This window comes from Lepus europaeus, chromosome 7, assembly GCF_033115175.1.
Source record: "Lepus europaeus isolate LE1 chromosome 7, mLepTim1.pri, whole genome shotgun sequence".
Taxonomy (NCBI): Eukaryota; Metazoa; Chordata; class Mammalia; order Lagomorpha; family Leporidae; genus Lepus; species Lepus europaeus.
In genome coordinates, this window is record NC_084833.1 from 81,409,744 (window position 1) to 81,437,016 (window position 27,273).

Below are 27,273 nucleotides of genomic sequence, written 5' to 3' on the forward strand. Positions count from 1 at the left end.
CCAAGCAAGTAGCATTTCCATTTCTTTATCTTTGCATTTGGTGCCTTCTGAGTGCCTGTCATGCAGTTCTTTATGCAGTATGCAATACATGAATGTGAAATACAGTCACCCCATTGTCCTGTGGAACACTAGAACTTGTGATTCCCTCTGCCTGTGTTTGAGCACCTATTTTCCAACCTCACTCCCACACTCTTTCCTCTATCCTCCCAAGACTCTAGAAAGCACTATTCTAAGTTCAGATCCACTATATTTTTAAATGTCCACTTTCGTCCCTGCAGGAGGAAATCCCCGAGGAAGGTTTGCCCTGGGCCTGGTGCAGAGTGAGTGGAAGGTCTATGTGAAGAGACCTCTAGATAGAGAAGAACAAGACATTTATTTCCTCAACATCACAGCCACTGATGGGCTCTTTGTCACGCAGGCCATGGTGGAAGTGACTGTCAGTGATGTGAATGACAATAGCCCAGTGTGTGATCAGGTGAGATGCAGAGACATAGCTCTGTATTTTCACTATGCTTCCCTAAAGTTAAGTCAGCACCCATTTCACTGTTCTTCATAAGGCTAGGCTACCTTCTGCTCTTATCTCTGGTAAGTGCCTCTATAAGTCTAGGATAAAATGTTCTAAACATGAAAAGAGGGTAGGTGACAAGATCAGGTACTTAATTTGGGCCTCCTCTAAGCAAGAACAAAAATGAAACAGTAAGTCTTAAAAAAAGTAATTTTTTGTGGGGGAGGGGACACTTGGTGCAGTGGTGAAGCCCCTGCTTGGTTTGCCCACATCCCATGTCACAGGGCCCAGTTTTGAGTACTGGCTCCACTCTGCATTCCACCTTTCTGCTAATGCATACCCTGGGAGGCATCAGGTTGTGGCTAAAGTACTTGGGTCCCTGCCACTCACATGGGAGACCTGGATTCAGTTCTGTCTCCTGGCTTTGGCCAGGCCCATCCCTGCCTACAGTGGGTATCTGGGGAGTGTTTCCTCAGAAGGGAGGTTGCTTCCTATCTGTATCTTTTTCTCTCTCTCTTTCTCTGTCTCTGTCTTTTGAATGAAATAAAATAAATGTAAAATTAAGTACTGCAGAATGGATATCATGAATAGTTCTATCTAAATCACTGGTATGATAAAAAGAAATGGACTGCTCTACAGGCTATAATTGGTATAATTTTACACAGCTGATTAGTGGCAACATGGGTATTGAACATAGGTCTCCAGTACTCTCCAAAACATGATGCTAATTCAAGGTCCCAATACACAGTTTTGTTTTCTCACTGAAACTAAAATGCTATGATTTATTTTACATTTACCACATGGAACAAGAGACAGTATGTATTTTTAGAGAGGTGTTGCAGGGCCAGAGCTGTGACATAGTAGGCTAAGCCTCCACTTGTGGTGCCGGCATCTTGTATGTACACTGGTTCGAGTCCTGGCTGCTGCTTTTTTGATCCAGCTCTCAGTTTATGGGCTGGGAAAACAGTGGAAGATGGCCTGGGTGCTTGGGCCCCTGTACCCTGGTGGGAGACCCAGAGGAAGCTCCTGGGCTCAACTCTGGCCAGTGTGGCCATTTGGGGAGTGAACCAGCAGATGGAAGACCTTTCTCTGTGTCTCTCCCTCTCTCTGTCTGTAACTCTGCCTCTCAAATAAATAAATTTAAAAAAGATAAAATAGCTTTAATTTATCGTGCTAATGCCAGATGTTACTATTGGCTTTCTGGAAAATTGAAGAGTCCCAAGGATCCATGACACTCAACAGAAAAATAGAGCACGGTCAATATGTGATGTGTGTCACGGGTCCACAGGGCAGTGGCTTTTGTCTGTTTTCCTCATCGTTGTACTTTTGGCATTTCTAGTCATACCTAAGAAATAATAGGTGCTCAATAAATATTGGCTGAGTGAATGGTCTTGTACAGGGGAAGACAAATGAAAATATCACATTTCACCTTATATCACCATATGGTTCTGTGGTGAAGGAAAAGTAGCACAAGCTAAATTGTACACATGAATTTTAAAATAAATCATATGTAATGCTAAATATAGCAGTTGTCTTACAAATTATGAGGGACTTAATTGCCTTTCATCACCTGTTTCCCAGGTTGCATATACGGCATTATTTCCTGAAGACATTCCATCAAATAAAATCATTCTGAAGATCAGTGCCAAGGATGCTGATATTGGATCCAATGGAGATATACGATACTCACTCTATGGATCTGGAAACAATGAATTTTTTCTAGATCCAGAAAGTGGTAAGGTGAAATTTATTCTTTGGATAAATGCCATTCTTAATCCATAAGGGAAGTTAAACCCTCGTATGATGTCCTCACTAATAGGTAGTTTGAGAGTAGAACCTTGATGGGATGCTTGCTCTGGATCTTGAAAGCACTAGGAGCACATGAAATCCAAATATACTCTGGACCACACAGACTTTCGGTGATTTTTAAAACTCACCTAGACTTCACCTACGTTAATTAGCATCAAGGAAGCCGACATCTCTGTTTGTTTCTCATACCTGTGAGTTAAAGCATTTGCTTATAAAAGGTCTGATTGCATGGCAACCTGCATTTATGATGTAACTCAAGCCAGGTAGCAATACACAGCAATGAGGGTTTCTTTTTCTTTTTCCATTTTTTAGTCCTCTTTGAGTCCCTTCCTGATTTTTATTAATGCAACTTGTCTGGTTTTTATCAAACATCCCTGCCTAGTTTCTCCAAAGCTGTGAGCCCTCAGATTTGCTTGCACATTCAGGTAAAATTTACCAAGTGAAAGGTTATGTAAACTCAATGCAGATGCCTACAGTGAAGGCCAGAGCTAATGATCAACCCATTTTCTATGGAAGCAAACTATTTTACCATTATGAATTGGATCCTCTAACCAATGACAATTTTAAATAAAGAATAAATATTTAGTTACTTGTATATTTCAAGCAATGTATTAGTCCTGGTGAATAATAACCATAAATTAGCTTCTACCTGCCTCACTTTCCTGTCACTTATATCTTCCCTGGAGGCACTGACATGGCAATATCCATCCTTGTCACCTATATGGTCCTGACGATTGTTTATGTGATAGGTAACATTTGTTGAGTAGTTAGTAAACATAGAACACTTTATGAGGATATATGCAGTATACTCCAAAATAAACAAAACCAACCATACCCAAGAGATATTATAATCTGGTAGGGAACATGGACAGAGAAGATAATAAAAAGAAGAATTAACTGAGTGTCCTGGAGAAATATAAAGGGAACTATATGTAATACTTTGATGAGAGGAAACTCGTAAGGAAGAGCTAGCACTTGAATGGAGCCAGGGTTCTATCCGACAGTGCAGCTCACAGGGATAGCACTAGCAGAAAATGCAACCTATCCAGGGAATGCCAGGTAACAAAGTGGCAGGAAAATGACTTCAGGCCAGATCAAGGAAGATCTCCACTGTCCCACTGCAGAACCACTGGCTGCTTTCTGATTGGAGAGGGAAAGGATCCAATCAGTGCTTAAGGACTGGTTGGCTGTAACAAAGAAATCTTTTAAATTTAGCTGCTTGGCCTAAGTAATGTCTAATACTTTTCCTTTAAGAGTAAGACTTTTATGAGCCATACTTTTTCCACTACATAGAGTTTAATCAGGTTTGTCACTGTAGTTGTTTTCATTATCTATTGAAACTTAAACAACAGTAAAATCTCCACATGGGATCTGGTATCCTGCCCCCAGTACAGCTGTTCCAGTTGTTAAAAGCAGACAGAGCATGTCTCCCTGCTGGTTGCTAGACAGCTGCTTCTCCAAGCTCCTCAAGTTTCCCCTGGCTTGAGCCCTCCCACAGCAACCCCAAGCCCTTCCACCACCCAGCATGTAAAGCAGCAAGCTTGGCACAGCACAGTCAGGTTCCTTCAAGACCACATTCACCTAAGGTCAGCCTCTAGGTAGGTTATCGTATTTTCTCTAAAACGAGAGGTATATGTGTCATATGTAGAAACGAAGAGACTGCCCTCTGAGTCTACAGGTGACTGATATCATTGACCATAAGGGAACTGGAAACATAGCTACATTCCCTATCCTTTGTCAGGAAATAGAGCAGAAATCCACAGGCTGATCTCTTGAGCAGCTCCCAGGAAGATGAAAGAGGTATAGGACTTAGCCAGGTAACCAGAAGATGGCAGAGGATTTACAAAAGGGTTAATTAATTTGAAAGTCATACTGTTGGTTTATTTTTGTATCCAGGACTCTGTAAGTTTTGCCCTGATGTCTAAAAAATTGAATTTGTTCTAGTTTTCAAAGATGAGCCACTTTGGGTAAAATATCACTGGTCCTTCCTGTGCTGGAAATTCTTTAAATAGGTGATTCTTGGCCGGCGCCGCAGCTCACTAGGCTAATCCTCCGCCTTGCGGCGCCAGCACACCGGGTTCTAGTCCCGGTCAGGGCACCAATCCTGTCCCGGTTGCCCCTCTTCCAGGCCAGCTCTCTGCTGTGGCCCTGGAGTGCAGTGGAGGATGGCCAAGTCCTTGGGCCCTGCACCCCATGGGAGACCAGGAGAAGCACCTGGCTCCTGCCATCGGATCAGCGCGGTGCGCCGGCCGCTGCAGCCATTGGAGGGTGAACCAACAGCAAAGGAAGACCTTTCTCTCTGTCTCTCTCTCACTGTCCACTCTGCCTGTCAAATATATATATATATATATATATATATATATATATATATAGGTGATTCTCTGTTCTTCAGAGACATACAGTTTTCAAAAAGCCAGACCAGCCATGCTACTTTTGTTTCCACAGGTGAATTAAAAACCTTTGCTCCGTTGGACCGGGAGAGGGTCCCTGTGTACAATTTGATTGCCAGGGCCACTGATGGGGGTGGCAGATTCTGCCACTCTGACGTCCGCCTGATCCTGGAGGATGTGAATGACAACCCGCCTGTATTTTCTTCAGAGCTCTACAATGCCTGTGTCTATGAGAACACAGCCACCAAGGCTCTGTTGACCAGGGTTCAAGCTGTGGACCCTGACGTTGGTAAGTCAGTTGCATGGACCAGCATCTCCATGTTCATACACTGGATGTGTTGACTTCCGGTGCTGCCTTTCCTTTAGTTTTATAAAAACCCTCTCACTGTTCCTATCCCATTTCACCTTGTCTGCTGATACATTTCATATGCATAAGAGAACTCTGCAAGCTGCCCTCCCTCCTCTTTCCAGCATTTGAAGACCAGGTACCATGAATGACTTCACCTCTTAACAAAGAGTTTTGGATTGCATAGCTTGAGCTTTTTTTTTCCTAACCTTTCAAAAAAATAATAATAGCTTCCTTACTTGTCGATTCTACCTAAACTTAGTTAAAATGCTGTGCTGTGTGGCAAAGAGAATTCTTTTCCATTTCAATGAAGAATTGCCTCACATGCCACAGCTGAAATATGACAATCTCAATTTATTGTGGTGGCCCACCATGCAAAGAACAATCCCTAAATGTAATGCCAGTCCAATGTGGATTTTCCAAACTGCTGTGTTCTAGTGTTTTTGTCACATGGAAGCTAATATTTCCATGCTAAGTCGGGGTGGGGGAGATGAAAAGGAATTAGAATTCAAAGTTGCTGATAAACTTTGTGTTCAAATCCAGTTTACATAATGAGATGATGAGTTACAAAAGACTGGAGTTAATTGCTAGGTGGACCTTCTGAGAATGTGCAAGTTATTGAGGTGACTCCATGATGGAATATAAATAGAAAAGGGCATATACCAGCCTCTTGGTTGAGCGTTTTAAAAGCTGTAAATCAGAGGGCTAGGGAATGATGGGGTGTGTCTGCTATGCTAAAGAGGCCTTTATATAATTCAGTGTCTTATGGCTTAATTCTGAATTGAAAGAAAAATTATTGGACTAATGGAAAAGTAAATACATGGTAATTAGTGGAAAACAAACGTGGAGCTGAGGATCTGCATATTTCCCCTTAGAGAAATTACTGGCTACACTTTGAATTATTGCTCATCTCTCATTAGTATAATTCTCAGGGCTGACAACCAACCTTCTTTAAGTCTGCATATTATAGCGCTTCATGAAAAATGGCACACAAGAAAATGTTATTACTGATAAATAATTATGATACCTACAAACACTCCTTTTTAAAAGAGATTGAAATCCTTCTCTAGACTTTTGGTGGTAGGATTTGGAGTGGGGAGAAGAGGACGAGGACACAATTAATGGAAATGATTTTTTAATTTGAAATTTGATTTTCAGAGTGTTTAATTAGGCTATAAAAGAAATTTTTAAAAGCTAAAAGATTGGAATTTTCTTCCTCACTTCCTTTAATAGAAAAATTGGGTACATTCCATCAAGCTGTTAGAATTGTAATTGGTCCACATGATACTGTTTCAGACAGCACAGGCATGGGCAGAGTATGACATGGCACATCGAGCTGTTTTGCAAGTAATACTAAAGTGTGTTCATTTAGCTATGTCTTCCTTCACTTCTTTGAAGTCACCTGGCCAGGTTGGGGAGGAAGAAATTTCTGAACTGTGAGCATTTAACAGGCAGACGTGATAAAGACTTTAAAAGACCAAACTGGAGTGAGGATCTAATCAACACCTTGATCTGCTATTTCGCTTATGTTAAGAACTCCAAATAGTGCGTGGTGTTGAGGGTGCTGCTGACAACTAATAGAAAATGTATTCAGCAGGCCAGTTGTCTCAATGTCATGAAAATTCTAGCATAAAACACCACATCAGAGTTCATTTCTATTTCCCCAATTTTTGCAGAAAATGTAAGTTAACTTTTAAGAATAAAAGAACTAAGATAGCAAGCAAAGAGCAAATGAACGCTGCTGAAAAACACAAAATGAACACTGACTGTGTCCCAGGCGCCATGCTGAGAAAGTGACTATGAAGGTCTTGGTCAGGGCTTGCAAGAGCAGAGATTCTAAGAGCAGCCGTGGCAGCCTGAGCTGCCATCAAAGAAATGCTGACATTATTTGGAATCCCTGGGTGTCTGGGACTGGTGGCTCATGACATATTCATTACTGGCCTGAGCAGAACACTTTCCCAACAGCAACCATTTCTCCATTTTTGTAAGGAATACAGACTAGCGTGAGCTGTGCACTGAGTGGGGAATTTATCCTGGAGTCAAACTGAGGCACGATCTGAAAGCTGAGTTTACACACGTGTGGCCATTAGACCAAATCCAGCCCTCGAGTGGCTCTTTAGTTTGGTGTATTCAGTGTTCAAAAAAGTTAGGATGGTGATCAGTATTTCAAAGTCAAATTGTTGGGGCCGGTGCCATGGCTCACTTGGTTAATCCTCCGCCTCCAGTGCTGGCATCCCATATGGGCGCCGGGTTTTAGTCCTGGTTGCTCCTCTTCCAGTCCAGCTCTCTGCTGTGGCCCAAGAGGGCAGTGGAGGATGGCCCAAGTGCTTGGGCCCTGCACCTGCATGGGAGACCAGGAGGAAGCACCTGGCTTCTGGCTTCAGATTGGTGCAGTGCCAGCCGTAGCAGCCATTTATGGGGTGAACCAACGGAAGGAAGACCTTTCTCTCTGTCTCTCTCTCACTGTCTAACTCTGCCTGCCAAATTAAAAAAAAAAAAAAGAAATAAAAAAGTCAGATTGTTATTAGAAATTTAGTTTTCCAGCATCTTTTCAAGACCACAGCACCCAGAAGACTGAGTAATCCCAGAGGCACAGATCCTGTGCTGGAAGGAACTCAAGAGCACCTGCCTTTTCCATGGCGACCACAGCTCTCCCCTCCCTGTTATGGGCTACTTCACCCACTTTTGTTACCACCTGACCTGTCTGCAGCCCCTTCTCTAAAGTGGCAAGGAAATGTCTTATTTTTTGAAACATGTTATTTTGAAATAATTGAAAGTTCACCAGAAGCTGCAAAAATAAGCAGGAAGGTCCAGTACCCCTTTCACTTTGCCCTTTCACCAATGGCGACACCTTGCCTAACTAGTTTCCTAGTATCAACATGACGCAGCCGACATAGGCCTGATTCACAGAGCTTACTCAGATTTCAGCGTGTACATGCACCATTTGTGTATTTTATGCCATCTTATCTCCTCTGTAGTTTCATGTCACCACCAGCTCTTTCATCTATCCTTCTCAATCCCTAGTCCACACCGAACCCTAATCTCCTTATCTGTAATTTCCTTGTTTAAAAAAATTTTATTCAGATGAAATCATGTAGTCTATAACTTTAAGAGAGTAGCAGTCTTTTTCACTAGCAAACTTCCCTTGAGAATCACCCAAGTTGTCTAATTGGTTTCTGATCCTCATGACAAACATTGGCTCCATATGTGTAAATGACAGAGAGGTTCTGTTCATGAAACCTCTTTTGTTAAGCATATCCCTTTACCTAAAGTTGTAAATTATTTCACCCATGCCGTGAGCTGAATGTTTGTGTCCCTTCAAGCTTCCTAGTAGAAATCTAATCCCCAATGTGTTGATGACATTAAGAGGTGGGCTTGGGGTGGTTGAGTTATTAAGGCAGAGGCCCTGTGAATGGAATTGGTGCCTTTATAAAGAAGGCTGGAGAGGGCCTGTTTGTCCTTTCCACTATATGAGGCAACACAGAAGGCAGCATCCTCCATGAACACACTTCCTGCAGACACTGAATCTGTTGCTGCCTTGATCTTTGACTTGCTAGTCTCATTGCACTAGAGCAGTAAATTTCTGTTCTGCCACAATCCACAGACTACCACAACCTGCATTGGATCACAGTTACATACAAGATCACTATAAGTTGCAAATGAAAAACGAGGATATAGTAATCTGAAATCTGATTCCATAGCTTCATGAATCCAAAGCCTTTACCATGACTCACTAAACCCTCATATTCCTGGTTTTCTAAGTTTAAAATGTTGTTTTCAAACAACCTTCTCCTATGAATCATTCATAATGCACTAACATCACTATAAAAATAACTGACCTAGGTCAGGAATAAAATAAAGGTAGAAGACAAGCTAATTTTAACACCCATTTTCTAAGTTCTAAGAAATGTCATGGCAACTGTCTAGATTTTAACATTTAAGTTTTTACTTTTCCTATAAAAATGGAAATAGCTTGAATCACATAAACTAGGAATATGATTTAATGACCCAATATTTATAAAAATCTAATGCTTTCAGTAAAGGTGAGGAAACCTTTTATTCTATTATCCCTTCGAAGTTAATATCCGTTATTTAGTCCACCTCTTGGAGGTAGGATTTGTTCTGATGTTTCCAACATTGATTATTTTTTTGAACTAGCAAAGGGAACAACCAAAGATTTTGTAGCCATTTTAGGCAAAGTGACATGACAATGAAATGCAAATTTATGCTGGAAATCATGATAACCCATGATTTGTGAAAAGGCCAACATTCAGATATTTGATATTTGAGAGGACATTTCTCCTCTTTGAAGATTGGAGCCTTAAAGCAAGGAATTATTCTAATGGACAACTCCTTTTCTATAAAATATATCCTGCAATATTTGGAATTTTGAGGGTTTTAGAGAAACTTGGAGCCTCGGAACATATGTTATAATTATTTCCCACTTGATTTAACAAATATTTGATGAGCAGCTAATAGTCACTACTGAAGGAGCTGCAAGAATCTCAAAGGTGAGGAATATGAGTGGCAGGAGATAGTCATTGTAAAGGAAAGGATTCAAGAACACACATACCCTTTACAAAAGGCTGAGCTCCCAGAATGAATAGAGTTTGAACAGCCTGAGATAGGAATGCATTTAGGAAAACAGAACTTTGACTATGTAAAGTTGGGCAAGTCTTAGCCCAACTGAATCCAAGGGAGAAAATCATTTGTCTAAGGTGGAAGAGATAGAGATGAAACAGGAAAACTAGACCAGGACTGATTGGGGTTATTCAAGAGGGCCAGGGATCATATATTTAACTCAAGAGGAAAAAAACAAAAACACCTCTGAGTACTTTTGAGAAACTAAATCAATTCTGGGATTGGGAAAGGACTGCCTTGAAACACATTTAAAATGGACTGGAAGGCAGCAAACCAGTAGATGAATGAAGTCCCTAGGTGGGGATTGAGCAACACCACAATAGCTGAAGTGGAATGGTGGCTTTGGGGTTTAAAAGAAAGCAGATGAGAGTCAGATTTAGATTTCAGATGTGAAATTTGTAGGTTTTGACAGGTGATTGGACTGTGGTCAACATCGACTGACAAGATTTCAGACTTGGGTACCAGGCAGAAGTGCTGCTGATCAGAAATAGCACAGGTAGTATAAAGTACAGCCTGATACAGAAAGAAAGATGCAAACTTGGGGTCACATTGGCAATTAAAGTGAGCACCTCCAGAAAGAAGTCAAGGATAAAGATAAATTTGCTAATCAGGAATAAATGGGTCTTCCCTTCAAGGAGTTTACAGTGGGAATAAGTATAATGCATAAATGAATGTTCCAAACAAATGTAAAAGTGTGCTAGAATCACATCTGAAAAGGTAGGAGTTTCTAAGGATTCCTCAGATAGAATATGTAAAACACCAACACAGGTTGTGATAGACATGTGAAAACAAGGGCAATGAATTTTCAGCTGGAGCAGCTCAGGAAGTGGTACTAGCATTTATTTGAGTCTGATAGTGAGGCTTGAATTTGGATAGAGGAGGGAACGATGGAGTAGCAAGAGGATCTTATTAGCCAATGTGAACTTGGGAAAGCTAAAATAATATTTTTAAAGTCTCAACGGCTTAGCCCACAAAAGTTTAATTCTTTTCCATGTTAAGTGCAGGTTGATGGGGTCCACTCATTGACCCCCAACCTGTCAACCATACCTTCTTGACCTTTGGCTTACAAGGCCACCGTGGCAAAAGAAGAGAATGAGGGTGGCATGCCAGCTCTCAGTGACCTCAGCCTGAGCAAGACCCACATTGTCCCATCATTGTCCACTGCTCAGTGGTCACACAGCCTGACCCACAGCATGGGAAGCTGGGAAGTATAGAGGAGGTCAGGGGCGTGCGGGAAGCCCTCATTATCTTTGTTGCAATGATGACAGCAGGAGAGGGCAACTGCTCAGTAGGTCTCAAAGAGGGAAGAGAGAGTGACAGTCCTCATAATGGATACTGAAACTCAAAGGAAGAACCTAAAAGGGGGTGCTGAGGAAAGCCCAACAGGGGTCTCATCTCTGCTTCCAGCCGTCTCGATGCAGTCAGTGGTTCTACCATCTGAGACCAGCAGGGCAGCAGATTCCACAGATGTGCAGTGCACCCCATGAGTAGAGTGAATTGCATTAATGGAAAATATGAAAAATGCCAAGTCTTCTGGGATGATGCATTTCTCCCTAAAGTTAGTAGTTAAATTCTCATATTAACAGAGAAGAGGAAAGGGATTGATAAAATTTATCTCTTGGCAAAACTTTTCCATGTTGACCCACGTGTGTTTCTGCTGTCCTCAGCATCCTTTACTCTATGCTGATGTTCACTGTTTAATGTAAGCTTGCTACCCGTGTTGGGAATTCACGTACTGCAGCAGATGGATCATCACCCATGTGCTGTGTTCTCGTGGGGCTGGAGTTGGAATGAAGTTGCTTTTCCAAAGCACAGATCTTGCCAGAAGATATGCAGGGCTGGCCCTGTGTCTCAGAGCGCATGTGCTCCAAGTGTGGCTCCGTCTGGAGGAGGAAAGTACTTATCTGAGAGGAATGTTCACAGAAATAACCACTGAGGGCCGATAGACTGAGAAACGCTCATCAAACCTCTTGAAATGAATGAATCAACCCACTCTTTTCCTGTCTCTCGTGACTCTTCCTTGCCTTTTTTGTCTGCTGTATTTGAGAGCCATACAAAGAGGCCTGGGAAGAAAATTGAGAGGTGAGATAAGTCCACAGTAAAGTGCCCTGTACTAGGTGTGAGAACTCCAGTGAAGAAGCATGTAGAGTGCTCTAGGCTTACAGTTCCTTGTGTCTTCCCAGCATAGAGGCTGAGAAAGTGCTGTTCACACCACACTGTAAGAATCAGAGATGTTTGCTCATCTCCACCTGAGGCTCCAGACACTCCACTTCAGTTAGATGGCCAAAGTAATGCTCCAACTTCCTGTGATGCCATTCAATTTTAAATCTCCCAGGGTCACCTTCTGATCTCAAATACACATTCAACATATGCTCTCTGAAACGCCCCTTTGCAGAGGAGTTGGCTAAATATATCAGGATACTTAAAAGAGTTTATGGAAAATGTATAAAAAGTTTATTTTGGTGCACAAATATTAAAATCCATGTGTGGTGTTTTCATAATATGCTTTTTGCATGAATATTTTGCAGACCCCTCATATGTAATTTTCACTGAACCCCAAAAGAGAAAGAAGGCACACCTGCCAGAAGTAAATTCTGAAGCATCTGTTTCCACTGCTTGAGGCACCCATGTGTGAAGAACAGGCTGTGGGGTCTGCAGTCACCATGTGTGCCACAACAGAGACCTGCGACTATCCTGCCATTTCTTCCTTTTAGGATTTCCTAAGTAGACAGTTTCCTTGATGCCTCCCACTCCAGCTGAGACAGATCTCCTGGTCCCCTCTGGACCATACAGATCAGACCACAGGGCTGTGTCCCCAAAGAGAAGCATCTCCCAGTAACCAAACTGGACAAGAGGCCACATGAATGTGGGGAGAGCCCTGGGTGACCAGTGCCCTGTGATCGTGGGCAAGTCTTGACATCCCATTACTTCACTTGCCTCTTCCATAATGAGAGGATGACGGCTAACTTTGCCTACCTCAAAACATCAGTGTCAGCCTTGCCCAAGAATGAATGGAAAAGTGCTTTGATAGCGTCAGGCTACGTCTTTCCTCAGAGTTAGATCTCCCTGTTCTGAGCTGCAGCAGCACCCCTGGCTGTCCCGACACAGACCTGATGGCGTAGCTCTTCTCTGCCAGTCTTGAACCTTCCTTGGCCAGGTTGGTGCTTCATAAGAACTTTAAATGTTAATAATCTAATATGGCTGTTAACATCTACTTCTGGGCTTCTGCTCCATGCCAGGCACTGTGCCAAGTGCTTTTGACACATTATTTCCAATTCACATAATGAAATATGCAAGTTGGCAAATTTTTTGTTCTACTTAATATGGTAGTAAACGCTGAGGGGTTAAGTAACTTGCCCTGACCTCCAAGCTAGTCAGGAGCGGGGCTGCAGACATTAAAGCAGGGCCCACGAGAAGGGCTGCTGGACAGATACCCAGCTAACAGTGATGCTGTGGTCTAGGGAACTGGTTCTCAAAAAGTGGTCCCTGGACCACAGAATCAGTATTAACGAAGGCCCAGTTGGAAATGAAAATTCTGGAAAAGAGACCCTGAACTAATGATGTCAAAACCCTGGTGAGTCTCAGAATCAATTCAGGGACTTGTTGAAACAAGTTGCTGCACTGCTTCCCCAGAACTTCAGACTCAGTGCGTCTAGGATTGGACTTGATAATTGCACACTACTTGCCTGGCAGTGTTGATGCTGGTACCCCCCACACCACAGATTGAGAACCACAGTTGCTAAAGATCCTTAATATGTTGTTTCATGAACATCCTGGCAGTTTGGTGACACCTACAGATAGCTTCTCAAAATAATGTTGTATGACTCCTAAGCTAAAATACAAAAGCTTTCAAATAAAACATATTTGTCCTTTACATTGTTATATAGTAACATGAACTTCTTCTTTAACACATTAAATGGAAAGATCTTCCATAGTAGCTCCGCTAACTTCCATATCTTGAAGTAGTAGTAAGCAGAGATGTGTACAACAACCATAATGTCAAAATACCTGATTACTACTGGTTACAAAATCATAGTTACTGCTCATATTACAGTGATTGTTGCCTGTGTTAAGAGTTGAATTCAGGAGCCAGCGCAGTGACTCACTTGGTTAATCCTCTGCCTGTGGCGCCAGCATCCCATGTGGGCACCAGGTTCTTGTCCCAGTTGCTCCTCTTCCAGTCCAGCTCTCTGCTGTGGCCTGGGAGGGCAGTGGAGGATGGCCCAAGTGCTTGGACCCCTGCATCCACGTGGGAGACCAGGAAGAAGCTCCTGGTTCCTGGCTTTGGATCGGCACAGCACTGGCAGTAGCAGCCATTTGGGGAATGAACCAACAGAAGGAAGACCTTTCTCTCTGTGTCTCTCTCTCACTGTCTATAACTCTACCTGCTAAATTAAAAAAAAAAAATTGAATTCAGGGGCTAGCACTATGGCGTAGTAGGTTAAGCCTCTGCCTGCAGCGCTGGCATCCCATATGGGTGCTGGTTTGTGTCCCAGCTGCTTCTCTTCAACCCAGCACTCGCTTGCAGCCTGGGAAGGCAGTGAAGGGTGGCCCAGGTTCTTGGGCCCCTGCACCCACATGGAATACCTGGAGGAAGGTCCTAGCTCCTGGCTTTGGGTGGGCTCAGTTCTGACCCTTGCAGCCATTTGGGGAGTGAACCAGTGGATGGAAGACCTCTGTCTCTTCCTCTCTCTCTGACTCTACCTCCAAATCTTTAAAATAAATGAATGAAAATGATAAAAAAAAAAGATGTCAGTTATGCCCCCAGTATAGTTAAGCAGCCTCCAAGATGGCCCACAATGACCCCAACTTCCTTGTATTCACCCACTTTCTATTGTGTGTAGCCTGAGCTTCTGGACCACTTTTTTTTTTTTTTTTTTTTTTTTTTTTTTTTTTTTTTGACAGGCAGAGTGGATAGTGAGAGAGAGAGAGAGAAAGGTCTTCCTTTCTTCCTTTTTGCCGTTGGTTCACCCTCCAATGGCCACTGCAGCCGGCGCATCATGCCGATCCGAAGCCAGGAGCCAGGCACTTCTCCTGGTCTCCCATGCGGGCGCAGGGCCCAAGGACTTGGGCCGTCCTCCACTGCCTTCCTGGGCCATAGTAGAGAGCTGGCCTGGAAGAGGGGCAACCGGGATAGAATCCGGCGCCCCGACTGGGACTAGAACCCGGTGTGTTGGTGCCGCAAGGTGGAAGATTAGCCTGTTAAGCCACGGCGCCGGCCTGGACCACTTCTAATGAACAGAACATGGCAGAGTGATATCACTGGTGAATTTCAGTTGTACAAAGACTGGCTTCCATCTCTGACTTCCATAACCAAGTGCTGTAGAATAGCTGGATTAAACAACAGAAATGTATTTTCTCATAGTCCTGGAGGCTGGAAGTCCAAGTTCAGGATGAGCAGAATTGGGTTCTGGTGACAGCTCTCTTCTTAGCTTTCAGTTGATTGCCTTCTCACGGTGTGTGCACACAGCTTTTTTCTCTGTGTGTGGAGATAGAGAGATAAAAATAGCTATGATTTTTTTTTCCTGACTACAAAATCGTAGCTACAATTCATCTTATATGTGAGATCTTCCTCTTCTTACAAGCATATCAGTCCCATAATATTAGAATCCCACTCTACGACCTTATTTATTTTTGAAAATTATTTATTTGAAAGGCCAAGTTAGAGTGGGGGGGAGGGGCAGGGAGAGAGAGAGAGCACAATAGAGAGAGAGATATCTTTCACCCATTCATTCATTCACTCCACAAATGACTGCAATGCTTGGGGCTGGGCTAGACTGAAGCCAGAAAACTGGAACTCCTCCCAGTCTCCTATGTAGGTACAGGAGCCCAAGAACCTGGGCCACCTTCCAGTGCTTCCCCAGGCTCATTATCAGGGAGCTGGATGGAAAGTGGAGCAGCCACAACTGGAACCTGTGCCCATGTTACAACAGGCAGTGGCTTAACCTGCTGTGCCAAAATGCTGGCCCCTTAGGACATTTTTTAACCTCAGTTACTTCCTAAAAGACTTGACTCCAAATACAAACACATTGCAGGTTAGGGATTTTAAGGGAACACAGTTTAGTCTAAGGCTCTCTTTCTCATTTTCACTTGGGTTCCTTGCCCCAGGGAAAGCAGTTGTAGTATTGTAAGGCAGGTTTTGGAGAAGGAGCTGTTGCCTCTTTATTTAGCCTGTGGGAGGCCCACATAGCAAGGGGTCAAGGCCTACCAACAACTACAGAAGTGAGGTTGAAAGTAGACCCCCATCTCCACCCCCATTCAAGCCTGTCACCTGTGTGACAATGTGACTGCAACCTCATGAGAAACCCTGAGTCAGAGACAGCCAGCTCAGCCACACCTGGATGCCTGGCTCATAGAAACCAGAAGTTAATAAACATTTGTTGTTTTATGTTGCTAAATTCTAAGGCAATGTGGCCCAGAGTTATGGAGAACAAGAACCCTGGTACAGGTTTCTGGACATTCTGAATTCTGTTTACAAACCCTTAAGAATCCCCTACTGTGACCTCTGCATCGTCCTTTCACGGGCTCCACTTTCTGAAATCAAACAGGGGCTCCCATGCAGCTCCGTGGCCATCACAACAGGGCCTCCCCTCAGGAGAGCAGTTCAGCCTCACTGGGAACAGAGCCATCTTGGCATAGGCAGGGCATGAGTGTTGCCATAACAGCTGTTGGCTACGCCTGTGTGTTCATGGACTCTCCCTGGGTACCAGGCCCACTTCCTATGGAAACTGTAGATCTTAGAGTATTGCCCCTGGAAAGATCCAGAAACAAAAGTCCAGGCAGAACCCTCCTTTTTCTAAGGAGGAAACTGAGGCCCAGGGACTAATGTGCTCACACCAGGTGACACTTAGCAGCAGGTGAGTCTAAAAGGCAGGCATCAACACCTGAAATCAGTGCTTTTCCATAGTCCAGTAATGCCTACCAGAAAATGTTTCAAGAAGGGGTCTATTCTGATTTCATCCTTCTGTTAAGTATCACATACTCTGTTTTTCTGAGTGCCTTAGAAATTGTTACAGCTAAGCTGCATAGGTCAGTGATTTAATGTTTTCTTTTTCTTCCCCAAAGCTCTGTTATTCTCTGAAGTGTTAAATCTTTAAAGGTGGCTGAGGGACTATTAAAATGTCAGTAAAAATTAAATAGTCTTCCCCAAAGACTGAGAGACATGAGTCATTCTCTGGAGGATGTGGTCAAAGTCTTTTATCTGTTGTAGATATCAAAAACTACAATCTTATGTTTAAAGCCTTTCTCCAGAGAGTTCAAAAACTTACGCATGCACTCGTACTATGGAAAGAACAGACCTTGATGCTCCCTCTTGTAGATGGAGAAACTGAGGTTCAGAAAGGTTAAGTGGCACCCCCCAAGGCATCTGTTAAGAGAAGAGTAATCCCAGCAAAGGGCCCTGGAGCCTCCTTAACCCTCTCCTGAATTCTTCACCTCCTGCCAGTATCACCACACCTCCTGCAGAGCTTGCAGCTGGAAAGCAAGACACAGTGCTTCAGGATGAGAACTTACTGAATATCCACTTCCAATACTTACTAGTTGACTAAGTAAGTTCATCTTTAATTTATTAATCTGTTAGAAAAAGAAAGTTCACATTCACTTGTTCACTACATAGATGCCCTCAGTGCCCAGGGCTAGTCTAGGGTTGGAGCCAGGAGCCAGGAACTCAATCTAGGTGGGTGGCAGGTACCCAGTTAGTGGAACCCTCACTGCTGCCTCTTAGTCTGCATTGGCAGGAGGGTGGAGAAAAGAAACAGAGCTGAGAATCAAACCCAGGTGCTCTGATGTGGGACATGGGTGTCTTAACCAACATCTTAACAGCTGAGCTAAATACTCACCCCTTCAATGAGTTCCTCAGCCCCTCTGAACCACTACTTTCTCTCTGGAAATGTTACCAGCCCTTTGCATCAAAATCCTCTGAGGATCTTTTAAAAGCAAATGGGCTAAATAAACAGGCAACAGCTCCTTCTCCAAAACCTAATTCAGAAAGTTCAGGATAGCACTGGACTTTTTTCCCCACGAGTGAACTATGCCTTGCCTGATTTAGGAGTCTTTGCATTTGATAATTACAAGTGATATTTATTAGTACCCATTTTAAAATCCAATTTCTCCCACACAAGGGGTCAAAATAGTAGTTGCCAACTGAAACAGCTACTTGCAGGTAGAAAGGGGTATCTTAGAGAACAGTTTCAGCAAGTTTCTCTCTGGCTGAGAATACTGATTTTGAACAGTTGTTCACAATGTTTTTTTTTTTATTTTTTCCCATGAAAAGCCCCTCAATCACATGCCCTTCACTTACAGATGCCCGGGTTAGTAAGACATCTCTGAGCTGCTGCTGTGGCCAATCAATCCTGCTCCAATACACAGCAGTGCAGAGGACGGGTAGAAAGGGGTGCTTGTGTGGCTGTGGAATTTTCAACCATGCTGGGCGTTTTGCACAGAAAACCCATGAAGCCCCAGCTTTGCCTCCTGCCTCTACAGGACACGTTGAGGCGAGCCTGAGTGTGTTAATCAGCCTTGCCACAGGGTGTTCCCTCTTATTTCACCTGGCAAAGCTTCCCAGACAGGCACAAGTATATGGCTGATCATCTGCTGGTGAGCTCTTTTAATAATTTCTCACATATCACAAAACACGTTCCACCCCCCCCCCCCCCACACACACACATCCTCTCCAACTTATTTGTTCTGATCTGCCTTCTCTCTGATAATGTAGCCACTAACGGAGTGCCAGGTTTTAGTTTATTCTGGCTACAGTTGGTTCTAACAGCTCTGATTCCTTGCAGTTGGCTCTGGAAAGAGATAGCTTCAACTATTATCGTTCCAAGCTTGTGATTCAGCAATCCTGAATGCCTCGCCCTCCTCTGAGTACACCTCAGCACTCGTAACTTCACGTGTGTTCCTGTTACCTGGAATGCCCCGTCTGCCTATTACTTTTCCACCCTGGTGCTCCCGACACTCCCATCTCTCCTTTAGGACTCGATTCCATTGTTTTTTTTCCCTGTTCATATGTTTGGCTCCTGGGTGATGGGGGCCCTCTGAACATAGAAGTGCTGGAGTCAGCCTTCATGTCCTCTCCGGTGCCTAAAATGTGCAGGAGTCCCGAAGTGTTCTTCGGATGGGTGAACTAATCAGTCCGATGGTTTCGCTTAGTGGCTCACATAGGAAATCTTTTGACTGTGATTGTTGGGAGCAGTCCAGCACACAAGTTCTATGGACCAATGAAGATGCAGCTTTGAGTGCTTGTTTGATGAATTAAGGTACTTAACTGTCCCATGCGGAGCACAGTGTCAAGCCATAGGCACTTGGAGGAGCTTCTAGGGAGTAGCACGGCAGCTTTTTTAGTATCACAGAAAGTAGTCTTACTCAGTGAGGATGCCAGCTTTAGGAGTGTGCAGCCTGTGTGATTGAACAAATCCCCTGCTTGGAGAAACCCATGCTTGTTTTAATGTGGAATTTCTTCTTCTTCTTTTTTTTTTTTTAAACAAGGGACCCTGCTTATTCATTTAGCATGGAAGCCCATAATTGTGTTGCTCACCCTAAGCAGCAGAGCTACAAACAGATCAACTGGCAAGGCCTTTGGAGATTCTTGGTGCAGTCATCAGGATCTCCCTGATTCTGTGACTGGCGCGTCTTCCTGCCTCGCCCCCCCCCCCCCTTTTTTTCTTTTTTCTTGGTTTTAAACAGCCATGGGGCTGCCGCCCCTAGGAGTTGGTTTTCTGCCCATGGGAATGTGCTAGCATTGTCATCATTCACAGGAAAACTTTTAAAAGGTACTAAAAACAGAAGTAATTAGAGATTGTATTTAAAAGAAATCGCTAACTTAAAGTAATTGCTAATTCCATGGACCTCCTCATAGCAACTTTTTATTTTATTTAGTATCATTCAAAGGCATATTTCAAAGACAAAAAAAGAGCAGTCAGTTAAAGCTGTTTCACTAAAATGGGGCTTTATTTGCCTTCCACAAAGATGTAAGAATTGTAAGCTAAACATTCCTTTGGACTACTTAAGTATAAAAAATTATTTGAAATAACATCACAATGAGACCTTTGACAATGATAATTTCTTGGCAACATAAATGACTATCTAAGGATATAATAAAACGAGGAATGAAAATATTCAGTGAAAAAAAAAGCCTTCTATAATTATTTCAAATAACATGTTAAAAATAAAATTTTGCTGGAAAATAACTTGAAAGATTGACTTCTTCCCCAAATTGATATCAAAGAATTATTTTCCATGTACATGATTTTTATAATAGCTCTTTTACTTGTGACAAACATACTCTGTGTCCTCTCAGGGGTGAGAAAACTTTTGTCTGCCAAGGGCCCTTTGGTTATGTATAATATCATTCATGGACCGTACAAAATTAACAACAACTAGCCTGCTGTAGATTTGTGGAATTCTGAGTCCTGCCTGCACTTGCTTTGGAAGGCCCAGACCAAATGATCAGGCCAGCGTTCCCCACCCCTGCAGGAAAAGCAGGTTTCAGCCTGTTAACCATTCTGAGAGAAGTGCTTCTGCCAAATGGGCTCACAAACTCGATATTTTTGAAATCTGTTCTTTTTTTCTGTCGACTTGCAAATATATTACTATATGACATTGTATTATAGTATTCTGTATACAAGGGAAATTCAAAAAATTCATGGGAAAATTAAAAAGTCAGTTTTGGGGTATACAGAAATTTTTGGAAATCCAAATCTGTGTGTATATTTTTCATAATAAACATTTTCCAAGAGCTTTTGAAGTACTCTGGAAAATGATATGAATGTACCATAATTTATTCAGCCAGTCCCCATTGTGGGAAAATTAGGTGATTACCAGTATTTTTTATAAATGCAGTCTACTTAGATATAACTGTTATATCTAGGAATGGTTTCTTTATATTTTTAAAATTTTTTTTAAAAAATTCTTTATTTGAAAGAGAGAAAGAGGGGTCTTCCATCCATTGGTTCGCTCCCCAAATGGCCACAACAGCCGGTGCTGGCCCAGGCTGAAGTCAGGATCCAGGAACTTCTTCTGGGTCTCCCACATGGGTGCAGGGGCCCATGGACTTGGGCCATCTTCTGCTGATTTCCCAGGCCATAGCATAGAGCTAGATTGGAAGTGGAGCAGCCAGGTCTTGAACTGGTGTCCATATGGGATGCTGGCATTGCAGGTTGTTGCTTAACCTGCTGAGCCACAGCAAGGACCCCTTTAATCTTAATATTCATTATTCTTGATCTCTCCACAGTGTACTCTTTCAAAGGTCTTTAATTCTTTTAACAGATGCATTTGCAATGGGCATATCTGTAGCGTTTGTTCACCGTCTGCATACATTGTGTTAACATGATCATATACTTATTTTGGTCTTTTGGTGGTCTCTTCTGAAGTTCAGCATTCATTACTCTATATTTGCCAGGCTGTGCTGAGCGTGATGATGAGTATAGCACAGGTTTTTACCTAATAGGCACATTACTCTAGGGGGAGACAGGAGCTACTATAAGTTATGATAATGCAAAAGTAGAGTCAAAAGTCATATTAAAGGAACAGAGAAGGAATTGATGGAGGAAATTAAGCAAACTGTTCCAGAGGAGAACCTGCAAAGAATGTGTAGGTTTTGACCCGAGAAAGCAGGGAGAGAGCATTCTGAGGAGAAGGCAAAGAACAGGCCCAGCCCTGGCGATAGCAAAATGCCTTGCATCGTCAGGAGTAACTGGAGTAGACAGAACATGCTGCAAGTGGAGCAGGAGATGACACTGGAAGCATGGCTTGGAACCAACCTGTAAAGGACTAGAATGCCATTCTCAAAAGTTTTACCTTCATCTAAGAAGTGAGAAGTCTGTAACTCCCTGGAACCGCTGGGGCAGGCCTGGATCCAGAGTGTAGGAACCTCTGGTATGTTTGGCCAAGAGAGAATTGATGCTGTGAGAGTTGGTGATTAGGAGTCCGTTGCAGCCATCTAGTTGAGCATAATGTGGGCCTCATCTGACTGTGAGTCCTGGCCACAAGACACTTAAGGAATCACTTAGAGGCAGAATCAAAGGATCAACATTCCAATCCATGGAAGAGGGGGAAGCTGGATGAAACCACACAGGGAACTCTAAACTATCCAGTATAAGTAATTTCTCATCAAATTGCTAAGCTCCTGGAGTGAGGAATGATATCTCTGGGACTCCATATCCTATCATCTCAGTGCCTAGAGTATACAAACAAGCAGGTGGCACTTGGCAAATCTTCATTAAATGGAAATATCATAGTGAGTGACTCCTGTGAGAAAGACACCTTCCAATTCTAAAAACAAATGGTACTGTCTTTTAAGGATAAGGCCATTGCAAAGGAATGCAATGACATATTCAAGAACCAAAGCTTTGTTTATCATTTTTCTTCAAAGGATAATCCTCATGGCTTAAATAAGAGCATGACTTAATCACCCAGCCTGGGTCATAAAGACTGTGAAACCTAAACATACTTGTGGGATTTCAAGTGCTGATGACTAGACATTAATAAAGGCAGGCTGGAGAAAGTTCAAAAACAAGTTATTAGATTTCCTGGGGCATGAGGTCAGGAACTGACTACACTGGGACATGAGAGAACTTAAAGGGTGACTAAAATGTTGTTCTAAGTCTTGATGAGGACAGTGGTTCCATGAGGACACAGATTCTGCATTTAAGTTACTGTAAATTATGATTTACAATAGATTGATCTAAACTTAAGTGGTTAATAGTGTTACTAGAGTCGGAGGACTGAAACTGTTTCTGGTTATTTCTCCCTCAGACACCTACTCCATGCAAATTCAAGTGCTGTGATGAAAGGGAGTTTACAGCAATTTGGCACAGCCCACATTTTTTGTGTGCCACCTGTGAGCAAATCCTTTGCTGACATAGAGACAAGACCCTGTAGAGAAGGAGCTGGAGCGGCTGCCAACATAAGACACCAGGGCAAGCATAAAATAGCTGTTGCTGGTTCCTTAATCCTAAAGAGCAATTCTCAGGGAGAAAATGGTTTTTTAAAGACCAGGTCAAAAATTCTCAGGTTTTTTTTTTTTTCCTTTTCTGTTCTGTTCTATTCACAGTGTACTCACTATGATTCTTGCAATTTGCTTTCTGTGCTGACGCTAACACATTTTAGCAATCTCAAATATAAAGCTGAGTTATTATGACATGGGTTGGTGTTAGCTCTGGGGATTATTTCTCACTAAAGTGTAAGAGTCTATATAAGTGTAAGCTGCAAGTATGAATTCTAGACATTTAACCAAATGGTACAGATTTGCAGTGTTAAACTTCTTTCCCATCCAGAAGATTCCAGTAGCTCATTAACATGATCCAGTTTAATGTGGCTTGTTGCTGGGTTGATGCTGGTCCACACAGGTCCAGGTCCATCAACTTAATGAGCAGCTGAGGGGGCAAATCTATTGGAAATAGAAATTAAATCAGCTCCATTTGTGTGACTTGGAATTAAATAGAAGATCATCTCAGACCTCAACCGGCACCCATATGGGATTGCAGCACTGCAGACCATAGCTTAACCTGCTGTGCTCCAGTGCTGGCCCCAGGATTCTGCAATTCTTATGCAAAGACCCAGGAAAAATAAGGGACTTCGCAGATACACTTGCATAATTTTGGCAGACCGTGGGCTACAGGCAAGAGTTCTTGTCTTCTAGGGCTAAACCACACTGGCTTCATTTTAAAGCATTTGCAAACATTAAAGGAAAAGAAAGGAAGGAGGAGGATTGAGGGATAGAGCAGGGGAGGGGAGAAAGTATAGTTAGCTTCTTAGAACTGTATCTATGAAATCTGTTCTTTTTATATTAATAGTTTCTAAAAATCTAAACTTTTATGTATACCCCCATGTCCAAAAAGTCTACTGTTCCTTTCTCTCACTTAGCAATAGAAAGAAAACTATTTAGGAGCCTTCCAAGGGAGAGAATATAAATGTGTTGGGCAGCCCCTCCCAGGATTTCATAGCTTTGGCTACTGAAAATTTTTATGTGCTATTTCTTTCCTGCAACCCACTCCACAAAATGCCACTACCTATTACTTCCTTTGAGCAAATAGAGATTTTAATCATTCTCTTTTTACTTGATTTTAATCCTCTGAAGGCCTGCCTGCTCCATTTGCCACAGTTAACGTGCAGAAACTTCACTTGCAATGATAGTCATACTTCTCTCAGTAGCCTGGCATTTCAGCATTTTAAGAAGCTGAGTAGCTCCACACTCATTAAATTAGGCTCAAATTGGAGAAGAGAATTACATACTTAGAAACACAGACACAAAATGATGGATTAATGTTATACCTTGATATAACACATTGTGACATGCAGTAGGAGCATTAGACCAATTAGCAAGCAAGTCTTCTGCTTGGGTTCATCTTTTCAGCTAGGCATGTAGCAAAAGGGATGGCAGTTTGAAGGATGGCATTTATCAAACCCTGTTGGATAGAAAGTTCCCACTGTCCTGACATTACCTGCATTCATTTAATAAAGACTGCACACCATTGCCTGGTAACATGGCAAAGACCCAAGTGCCATACCAAAAGTGCTGTCTCCAAATTGGCATTTATGCTTCTGACTTTATTGCTAAAAATTATTGAAATCCATTGCAGTCGTGTCTAAATTGGATTTCAAATGTGTTCCAAAAATACATTCTGCTCTTTTCTTGAGAGCTAACAAATCAGAAGTGATGCTGTTTAGTTTTTTTTTTTTTTTTTTTTTTTTTTGGTCTTGAGTCCTCTCCCAACCCCCAACACACACACACACACACACATACACATACACACACATGCACGCACACACACATTTACTTGGTGTTGCCTTCATATCAGGCTGCTTGCTAAGGAGAGGAGAGGGGAACAATAAATCTCCCAGCTCCTCCTGGTGTGAATTCCCAAGATACCGTCAGAAATAAAATGTATGGGGAGGTTGGAGGAGCATGGGTCAGCATCTTAGGTGGGGGGTGGTGGGAGCCTGAAGGAATGGTTTTCTGTGAGGGTAAAGCAGAAAAACTGTCACCGAGTTTAAATTAACAGAATCTGCCCGCAGGGGAGCCATGGTCTTTGTGTGGCTGATTAATGTCAGCCTAGTAAACACAGCACTCCAACAACAGGGCTGGCCTGCTGGGCAGGGGCTTGGAGAACGGGGAATCTCCTATTTAGGGGCTCTGAGCCCAACTGAGAGCCTCTGAACGGGGCTGGAAGAGAAAGCGATAGATCTGGAACACAGGTGATATTTTTAATTGGATTTCGGCTACCTATCCCAGGGAAGAAAGCACAGGTAGCCCTTGAAAGCACCTTCCCTTCTGACCTTACTGCTGCACAGAGCTGCAGTGTGCAAATCCAACCCCTATGTCTATGACTAAGCTGGCCGAAGTACCACGGCTTTGAAACCAGAGTCCGAAATCACCTTCCTCCCTAACTGATCTTTGGACCTGGAGAGGGGAAATGTCCCGAAATCCCCAGGGAGATATATCAAGGCTTAGGGGCAGCAGGACTTTCCTTGGTGTTCTTCACACTTGCCTAGAAATGCTGGTGGAACCAGCTGAGTCCAGCAGCCCTTGATTTAGGTCTCGGTGAAATGGATTTTGTGGTTTCCAGCATGTGCTCAGAGGGAAGGCCCTGCATGCATTTCCTTCCTGTTTTTTTTTTTTTTTTTTTTTTCATGTTGGCAAGAGCAGTGTGCCATATGGCGGGGGTGGAAGTTGAATCCATAGGGGATGTGTGTGATTTGAAAACCTAGGTGGTGTATTTGTGTCGATGGCTGCTGTGCTTCCATAAAGGCACTCTTGCGACACTGAGGGAGTATCCTGAGATATCCTGAGACCATCGTATGAGCCAAGGCAGCTTCCAGAGTACACAACCTATTCTGACACCCAAGCAGGGCTGTTGTTTTCCAGGTGCAAACTTGGTCACCTATGCAGCCCGGTGTGAGTTCACCCCGGGAATTGATGTTGAAGAATTTAATCTTGCAGCTACTCCGGAAATAGCCAGGAAGCATTCTAAAACTTGTGCTCTGGAGCCTTACATGACGGGGCCGCAAGAGAAGAGGAAGCCTTCTTGTTTATAATCCCAGCACTGATAGAATCAGAGGTTGATGTTTATACTTCACAGGGTGGTTGTTTTGAAAGATAAATAAAAGTAAATGATGGAACTTTGGAAAAAATGGACTCTCTGGAATGAGACCAAGAATGAGCTCTCAATGCTGACCTTTTGGTTAAAGCCACATAATGCAATTTATGTCATCCCCTACAGATATATGATTTTATTGGTTTGCTGGGAATTTAGGCTTAAGGGAAATTGCATATTGGGGAAGTAAAATGTTTAACTCTTATTTTTGCCAAGTGCCTGTTCACTTGGTAAGGTGTTAAAACAGAAAACACACATGCTGTTAGGCCTTCTGCTCTAAGAGCTTATAGTAACAAAAGATGTGTACAGATGATTGTCACAGCTAATGACCCCGGACTAGTGGATGTCTTCATTTAGAACATTTAGGATCAGAATGGTGCTTTTTCAGCCTACCAAGTTATACTATGCATCTTATAAATCTTAATGAATAAAGCAAAGTAGAGCTTTTTAAAAAAATTTTAAGTTTAGGGTATACAAATTTTACATATTTCATACATAGGGATTTAGTAAAATAGTGCTACTTCCCAACCCACCCTCCATCCCGCCCCATGTTCCCACCTGTCCTCCTCATTCCTTTCCTATTCCCTCTCTTAATTTTTGATGATCTGCTTTCAGTTTATTTTTTTAATTTTTTTATTATTAAACTTTTATTTAATGAATATAAATTTCCAAAGTACAGCTATGGGTTACAATGGCTTCCCCCCTCCCAAAACTTCCCTCCCACCCACAACCCTCCCCTTTCCCACTCCCTCTCCCCTTCCAATCACATCAAGATTCATTTTCTTTCTTTTTTATTAAACTTTTATTTAATGAATATAAATTTCCAAAGTACAGCTTATGGGTTACAATGGCTTCCCCCTCCCAAAACTTCCCTCCCACCCACAACCCTCCCCTTTCCCGCTCCCTCTCCCCTTCCAATCACACCATGATTCATTTTCAATTCTCTTTATATACAGAAGATCAGTTTAGTATATATTAGGTAACGATTTCAACAGTTTGCCCCCATATAGCAACACAAAGTGAAAAAAAATACTGTTGGAGTACTAATTATAGCATTAAATAAGAGTACAGCACAAAAAGACAGAGATCCCACATAATATTTTTTTAAAAATTAATTTGCTATGTCATTTCCAATTTAACACCAGGTTTTTTTTTTCATTTCCAATTATCTTTATATACAGAAGATTGATTCAGTATATAATTAGTAAAGATGTCATCAGTTTGTACCCATGCAGAAACACAAAGTGTAAAAATACTGTTTCAGTACTAGTTATAGCATCACTGCACATTAGACAACACATTAAGGACAGATCCCACATGGGATGTAAGTACACAGTGACTTCTGTTGCTGACTTAACAATTTGACACTCCTGTTCATGGCGTCAGTAATCTCCCTAGGCTCTAGTCATGAGTTGCCAGGGCTATGGAAGCCTTTAGAGTTCACTGACTTTGATCTTATTCCGATAGGGTCATAGTCAAAGTGGAAGT

At 42.6% G+C, this 27,273-nt stretch overlaps 1 protein-coding gene across 2 annotated transcripts in view; it reads left to right on the forward strand.

Moving 5' to 3' along the window:
- The window catches only part of FAT3 (FAT atypical cadherin 3), a 533,836-nt gene that overhangs the window by 445,262 nt on the left and 61,301 nt on the right, over positions 1–27,273 (forward strand). For both annotated transcript variants that reach the window (XM_062198305.1, XM_062198306.1), the window contains exons 10-12: positions 279–475; positions 2,087–2,240; positions 4,760–4,993. In XM_062198305.1, coding sequence (XP_062054289.1) covers positions 279–475; positions 2,087–2,240; positions 4,760–4,993 — 585 coding nt within the window. The remainder of the gene's footprint in view (positions 1–278; positions 476–2,086; positions 2,241–4,759; positions 4,994–27,273) is intronic.